This window comes from Lactuca sativa, chromosome 3 (genome assembly GCF_002870075.4).
Source record: "Lactuca sativa cultivar Salinas chromosome 3, Lsat_Salinas_v11, whole genome shotgun sequence".
Taxonomy (NCBI): Eukaryota; Viridiplantae; Streptophyta; class Magnoliopsida; order Asterales; family Asteraceae; genus Lactuca; species Lactuca sativa.
The window spans coordinates 42,667,314-42,675,548 of record NC_056625.2 but is presented as its reverse complement, the minus strand read 5'-3'; the positions used below and the strand labels follow the sequence as shown (position 1 = coordinate 42,675,548).

Here is an 8,235-nt window from a genome sequence, read left to right as displayed (position 1 = left end):
AGGAGAGGGAAATGTCAGTGGTTCTAATGATGGTGATGCAGTTATTTGTATTCCTGAAGATCTTCTTATTACTCGATCTTCTGATCCTATAGGTTCATTAATTGAGTTTGTATATCCATCATTTCTTGACAACTTGAACGATCCCAAATATTTTGAAGACAGATCAATACTTGCATCGAAAAATGAAGTTGTTTAAGAAATAAATGATCGTATGCTTTCATTGTTTCTTGGAGAAGAAAAAGAATACATCAGTTTAGATAGCATCTGCCAGAAAGAGTTTATTCACAATCAGTTTGATGAGAGTTTATATTCACATGATGTTCTAAATGGACTTAAAATCTCCGGTTTGCCAAATCATAAGTTGATTTTAAAGGTCGGTGTTCCAGTTATGTTACTAAGAAATATCGACCAGAAAAATGGGTTATGTAATTGTACTAGACTTCAGGTCGTATCATTGGGTAATCGCGTCATAGAAACAATGGTCTTAACTGGAAGTAACATTGGGCATCGAGTTTTTATTTCAAGGTTGTCTTTAACACCTTCAGACAACAAACTTTCATATAAGTTCAAAAGGAGACAATTTCCCCTAGCGGTTTGTTTTGCTATGACCATACATAAAAGTCAGGGCCAGTTGTTAAAAAAGGTTGAGTTGTTTTTGCGAGAACCGGTTTTCTTACACAGACGTTGCTTTATCTAGAGTAAAGAGCAGAGAAAGATTGAAGTTATTGATTTTAGATAAGGATTGTAATTTGATAAAACTTACAATGTTGTGTTCAATGAAATATTTCAAAATCTATGTTGAAGTTTTATGTTTATTTTTTTAAAATCAAATAAAGTTGTACTTACTTACCATCCACAATCAAATGCTCTTTTACATTTATTATTTTTTTTGGTCTATATAAAATTTTAACTTACTACCCATGGTTTCCTATGGGTTTCCAATGTTATAACCTAGTTGAATAATAATCGGTTAATGCGCTATTAATATTTCAAGTTGAATGAATGTTTGACTAAACAAAAAAAATGCCAATCTCATGGATCAAAATTATCAAAAAAAAATCTAAAATTAAATCATTGGTGCAAGACTAAATTCTTTTAGACCAAACATGCCTTAATTTACTTTAATTTCAACTTTGAAATAATATTTGCTTTCGACTTTTGCTAATTTCAACTTTGAAATACTATTTGTTTTCGTTAGCTTCTTCCCTGTTGCTTCACACACCAAAATGCACACCTAGTAAAAAACCTATCTTCTCTCTCTCTCACACACTTTCTTCATTTGGTAAAGCAAAAATCTTCAGATTTTCCTTTCATTTTCCGGAATGTTGCAGACTTCTTTGATCGGTAAGCTCTCATTGCCCTATTATGCAACTTCCTAATCAAGAAATCTACTATTTTGCTTTCATTATTTCCCCTTTAAGTGTACAAGTTAGGAAATGTGAAATACGAAGCTGATTTCGTAGTTCTGATTTGTTTTTTTTTTGTTTGTTTGCTTGTTTATTTTAGTGTTACTTGTGATGTGATTTTTTGATTTCTGATTATAGAAACCATAGTTATGGTGTCTGATTTTATGTATGTGTGGAAAACAGAAATCGTTTCCGATTTCGGAAGTTTTCATTTTCGAAGCCTTAATACGTTCATTCCGATGAATACTGAATCGCTTCATTCCATTTATCTGCGAAATGAATTTCAAGGAACTGGTTTGCTGTATTTTGGTAAAGAAATGATTTCCCCCATTGTTTCTCTCAAGTCTTAATCATTTTTCTTTACCGGGAAAATGACTTTTCTCATCATGAGGGGAACAATCAACATTCAACATTCAACACTTCGCATCGACTCCCATCGATGCCACGTTTTTTGAGTTCCAAAAACTTTCTGAAAGTGGTGGGGGGACCATTTTAATTTGAAGTCTATAATGCTTCATTCACTTTAGGGTTAAGGGCATCATTTCTTTCTTCTTTGTTCTCTGTTATATTATAATGAACTCTCCAATTGGAATTCGTGTGTGCTTTTCCCTAAGACTATTTCAGAGAAAACTTTGTGGAGGCAAAAAGATAATAAAAAACTTTACACTTTTGTATGGTCATGTGTATTTTTTTAATCTGGTTGCGTGGACATGACTGTTTTTACACTTTCACTTGACTTATGCAATTGAATATATAACTTTCAACACCTTTATATTGTGGGGAATTGGGCCCTATATACTTTCCGTCCATCACAAAAAAAGATAATAGATTTTATAAATCTTTCAACCTCAAAAAGAAAATAAAAAAAAATAAAATATTATCTTTCTATGTCTTCCTGAATAGAACCTCTCCTGCTAAACCATTTTCCAGATATGGAGTGGAATACAAAATGGGATTGGGAAAGCCTCGACATTTCAAGTCCTAAAAAGCTACAATCAACTGATTGGGGAATCAAAGAAGGAGAAGACATTGATGGGTGTTTTAGTCTTTCTGATATCGGGAACAAATCATCAGCTAAAAGCTCCATATCTGAATCTTCATTGAAGGAAGTAGTAATAAAAGGGTCAAATCTGTCATTTCCAAATGCTTCAGTTTGCTCTTCTGATCAATCCATTGGTTTAAAACTCGGTAAAAGAACTTACTTTGAGAACAACCTTCCAGGAGGAAACAACACCAAAACATCATCTTCTTCAAATACCCCTGTGAAAAAAGTTAAATTTTCTTCCCAAAATACCCCTATTCCACGATGTCAGGTCGAAGGATGCAATCTTGATCTCTCATCTGCTAAAGAATACCATCGTAAACACAGGGTTTGTGAAAATCATTCAAAATCCTTAAAAGTTGTTGTGAGTGGCCTTGAACGCCGATTCTGCCAACAATGTAGCCGGTAAGCTTTTTATGAATTTTCATTTACAGATTTTTAATAATTTCTTGATCATATAATAATAATATATATTTAAAAAAAAAAAAAATTGTTACAGATTTCATGGTTTATCAGAGTTTGATGGGAAAAAACGAAGCTGTCGTAGGCGACTTTCTGATCACAATACACGCAGGCGTAAGCCACAGCAATCTAGAAATCTTTCTTCATCATTTTATGGTACTCAAATTTCTTATTAAATGACTTTTTAACACAACTTTTTTTTTTTTTTTTTTAAAATTAATTATGGTTTTGGATATGCAGAAGGGGGAGAAGAATTGAGTTTTGTGTTTAATAATCAAAATAGACATGGAGGGCATAATAGGGTGACTCATTCTTTAGGTACTCAGTTTCCAAATGATGTCAGCAATAGCATGCCTACTCTTGCTTTCAATAGGATGATGTCATCCAAGGGAATCTCAGCCGGCGTTTTTGATCAAGGTTGGTTTTCCTAGTTCTAGACCGGTATATATGACTGGGCCCACAGGGCCCAATCTGTTTAGAGAATCTGTAATAACTTGGTTTATATGCATAGGTTCCGATGCAGGACATGATATTCGCCGTGCTCTCTCTCTTCTGTCAAACGATTCGTGGGATTCATGTGAGGTGGATTTCGGTGGCCTTAACCAACCCATGCATAGGAATGGTCCCACCATGGCTCAACACGGGGTGCATGTGGCTCACCATGGTTTGCCATTTTCTTCACCGGAGTACAGGTGGCAGGTTGACCACCAGTCAGTTGTTCCTCACACTCATTTTGAAGAATCTCATCTTCTTAAAGCACCCTACAGTAGTATTCAGTATGGGAATCCAATGGATGAAATCTTGAAGCCCTTGTGAGTTGTCAATAACTCAAGTTATGTTGTTGTTTTGATCATGTTTTGTATGTGGTCCATAGTTTTGAGGTGTTGAGGTCAAAGTAAATTCTTGCAAACTCTTGATCATTGACTTAATATTTTGAATATTTGACATGGTGTTATGGACCTTATTACCTTAAGATTGAGGTTTTTGGCATAGTTATGGTACATTGCTGAACCATAACCATGAATTGTTATTATCATCCAGTTGAAGTCACAAAACATTTAGGGGATTTTTGGAAGGAAAAGAATTAAAATGTAAAGAATTTGGAATTTGAATTATGTCAAGTGTTTGGTTGGCAAGAAATGGAAGACGGTATACTTGTGAAATTATACGGTAAAACTGTAAAAGGGTATTTTTAGTAAGTCTTAACAAGGAAAATTTTGGAATTGAATTTGATGAGTTTTATGATGGAATGTTGAAATCTATCGGTTGAAGGATGGAATCTAATCCCAAGGAATCTTGGGAACAGAACGGCCCCCAAGAAAAATCTTTTATATGTTTATAACCTAATACTTATATGTCTAGACATGAAAGAGTTTCTTTCGTTACCTTAAAGACCACCCACACAACAAATGTACTAAATAGAGTTACATATGTTGAAAGGGTCTTTCGACTGTTAGACCGTTAGTGAATCCATATTCAACTTCACGATTGTCCAACTTAATTGATTTTACAAAATAAGTAGGTAATTTTTTTGTGAGTTGTCAAATTGGCTTGTCAGAATAATGATATTTAAGACGTGTATAATTGTAATGTCAAATATCAAATGTAATTTAAAGTATGGGTTCTTATTTCTCCTTACAAGGCGCAGGACATGATCAATCCAAACAAATTAGGGGTCACAATTGGTTGAGTTGGGTCGTAAATGGGTTCACTTGTTTAATTATATTGTTTAATTAAATGTGTTGAAAATCTTTACTTAATCCAACATGTTTAAGTAAACGGGTTGAAAATTTCAAACTCTACCCGATATTTTTAGTAAATGGGTTGAAATCGGGTTGACATGTTATTGTTTTTCCAACTTAACATATTTACTAAAGATGTTAAACCCGGATTGACATATTTGAATTTTCATAAAAAAAATCCCTTAAAAATCAAATAAAATTATATATAATTTAAATGCTATAATAATTGTTCAAGTTTAAAAATTATACAACAATAACTTTATAGACCTATAACACACACAAATAAACGTTTACAACCATAAAACATTATAAATGTTTAATTTCTAAATTCTATACAACTTGACTATTTTACCAAAATAAACAAAATGTAATGATCAACTAAATAATAGTATAAATTAAAAAATATTTACAAAATTTAAACGGGTTGACGGGTTGTAAACGAGTTAGGAATTTCAATCTTAATCCAACCCATTTAATTAAACGGATTAGACGGATTGACCCATTTAATTAAATGGGTTCAAAATATCAACCAAACATATTATTTATTGGGTTGGGTTCGGGATGGATTGACGGGTTTGGGTTTGGATTGCCACCTTCCCAAACACATATATAAGAGAAAAAGTTAAAAAAAATAAAAGGCATTTAAATTATCAAATCCTATATCAAATTAACAAAATATTCATGGAGTAAAGAAGACCATATATATATATATATCATACCCGAGCGATGCAGCGGCAGATAATAAATTTTTTACGATAAATTTTCTTTCGGCATGTTGTTTCGGGAAGAGTTTCATTGATGCAATTAGTCTACTTTCGGCAGGCAACAAACAATTCTTTTCGAGAAAAAGTTTATTTGCAACAATTAGTTTTCTTTTTTCTGGCAGCTGAAATCCTTTTTTAACACTTTAGCTCTATATTTATATTATTTATTTTAATAGAAAATATGTTTAAGGGTGTGGTTTAGGCTATTCAAGCTCGACATGGAACGTAGAGGATATAAACAAAAGTTAAAGTACATTCTTTTCAAATTCATATATTTCCGACCTTGTAAGTTTTAACTTGTATTTTAATTTTCATAATTTAAACATTGATTTGACCGGTTTATAATAGTTTCCCTTGGTTCTAATGTTTTATATAAAATTTGTTACAGATTTATATTTACCACTTTGCTTTTTGTATTAAAAACTTAATTATTCAATTTGATTAAATAAAAATATAATACGAACATTGAATTTTAGAAAAATATGACTTTTAGAAAACCTTTGTGTTGGTCTTTAGAATTATAACAATGGTATCCTGAGTTCAATCTCAAACAAATACTAAAATGACGGTTAAAAAAAAATCAAAATCAAAAAATAATTTTTGCATATAAACTTATTTTTTTTACCAACATAATTGCACTTTATGCCTATGTTCTCATGTTTTTTCTATACTAATATTAATATTAATATAATTGAACTTCATTACAACTTTTGTCATATAAAGATCATATTTATATTACATAAATTAATTAATACTATATATTATTTTAACCATTTAACATAATGATTTATTAATTTTATTATTTTTATCTAAAGTTAGACATTTGATATTGTAAAAATATAAACGCTTATAAATATATATATTTGCTATATGATCAATAATTTTGTTTATGAAAAGAAACAATGATAATGAATGTGACGTAATGTATTTTCATTGCTTGAGTTGTGATATAAAGCTTGCATTTCAATTTATTTAATTACACATTATGATAATCCGACTTTCATTATATGTGCCAATTTTTTTCTTATTAATATAAACAGATTTTTCCATTTAATTTGCAAAATAGTCCATGTAAATTAAAGTAAGATAATAATAAAATATATAAAATATGATAATAATAAACGGGTTGGCTAAATAGACACCTCATATGGCTAAATAGACAACCTATAATAATTATATAATGATTATCTACTTTTGACTTTTTAACAATGATTATTATTTGTTATTTCTAAATAATTATTTTTATTAACTTTATTTAAATAATATTTTATAACAAAATATTAACTAACATATTTTTTTTAACTTATGTATCGTATGTTTTATTTTTATTTTTTTTATACTAAAACAATAATAAACACTAATAATTATTTTTATTAACTTTTATTTTAAATAATATTTTATAACAAAATATTAACGAACATATTTTTTTAACTTATGTACGTATGCTTTACTTTTTTTTTTATACTAAAACAATAATAAACACTATGAGACAAACTTTAATCATTCAATAATTAGCTAATTTAAAAATTCTTCAAATACAAGACATAAATAATATTCTTTAACAATCCTCTATAGTTATAAAATCACGATTACAAGGTTTCAGTTGTCTATAAATTTGCAGACGTGACATAAACATATTTTCTCATCCAGCTGCACACGGGGCTCTGTGACGGATCCATAAAGCCGAAATGGTAGGCATCGGACAATCTTTTTTTAATTGTACCATAACATAATGAGGACCACGTATAAGTGAAATTGTAATAATCCGATGGTCCAAAAATTCTTCCGGACCTTTCCAAAGAGGAAAGAAAGTTAAGGAACCACGATTGGTTAAGAAAGTAAGGATCACACCAAACCTGTTAGCAATCAGGATACCTGTTTCAGGCATAAGCATCCAATGTTCCGTTGGTGCACTCGGTCCGAAGAAATACAATGAATTCCACAATTCATGGATTCCATCTGTGAAAACCGTAGCATATACATCGAATGCACTCTCTAACTCGTGTACTAGTTGTTTTCGAACGTAGAGCCATTGATCTTCGCCATACCCGAGACAAACAGATATTGCTCGAAATCCACAATGTCCATCACCCTCAACATTTTGTATATGTGAGACGTATGGATGAAACACGGGTGGAATGTCATCCATTAATGGATGAATGTAGCATGACTCAGGCTCTTGGTTCAAATCCATAAATTCATTTAAGTCTGGAATTGCTTCATTCAAGTCTGGAATTGCTTCATTCATGTCTGGAATTGCTTCATCAAATTCTGGTCAAAAGGCATTCCATTGAAGTTGTGCCAACAATTTGAACAAAAGGCATACCATATTTGTTGGTCTTGTATGTTGCATCTATAATCAAAACATGTGGAAATGCTTTCTATATATTCAACGACCGTGGATGAATGAAGAAAAGATTCTCCAATTCATTTGATATACTGTTTACCGAGAAATCCGTAACAAAATGTTTCTCGTTCAAAATTTCCATTAGAACCTACATTTATATGCTGTTAATTAATAAAAAATTTAATATATAAATTAAATTTAAAATACTACTTGTTGGATATACTAACCTGCATTGGAGTTTTTCCGTAATTCCGGGACGAGCGAAGCTTGAGACGCTCATTGTATATGGTTTTTAGTGTAGAAACATTATTCTCGTCGCGCTTCTTTATTATCGAGAGTATGTCATGTGGTGTAACATTCAGATTTGTCAAGTCAGCTACCAATTGTTTCTCGTGTTCTTTTAACCGCCTAGTAAAAACATGTCCATTCATATATTGTGCAGGTGAATGGTTATGTTGATCACATATCACCG

General features: G+C 31.1%; 1 protein-coding gene across 1 annotated transcript; it reads left to right on the top strand.

The window, feature by feature from the left end:
- Window positions 1-1,186: 1,186 nt before the first annotated feature.
- Window positions 1,187-3,883, top strand: LOC111919353 (squamosa promoter-binding-like protein 12). The gene is made up of 5 exons (XM_023914943.3): window positions 1,187-1,344; window positions 2,337-2,853; window positions 2,948-3,066; window positions 3,151-3,327; window positions 3,422-3,883. The coding sequence occupies exons 1-5, from the start codon at window positions 1,323-1,325 to the stop codon at window positions 3,724-3,726; spliced, it is 1,140 nt and encodes a 379-aa protein (XP_023770711.1). The 5' UTR covers window positions 1,187-1,322; the 3' UTR covers window positions 3,727-3,883.
- The last annotated feature ends 4,352 nt before the right edge of the window (window positions 3,884-8,235 follow it).

What these genes read in the sequence shown, in the direction of transcription:
- LOC111919353 (XM_023914943.3), top strand. Translation starts at nt 1,323, where the DNA reads ATGTTGCAGACTTCTTTGATCG. An exon ending in GTTGCAGACTTCTTTGATCG is followed by an intron (nt 1,345 to 2,336) that starts GTAAGCTCTCAT and finishes ACCATTTTCCAG; the next exon opens with ATATGGAGTGGAATACAAAA. An exon ending in TCTTTCTTCATCATTTTATG is followed by an intron (nt 3,067 to 3,150) that starts GTACTCAAATTT and finishes TTGGATATGCAG; the next exon opens with AAGGGGGAGAAGAATTGAGT.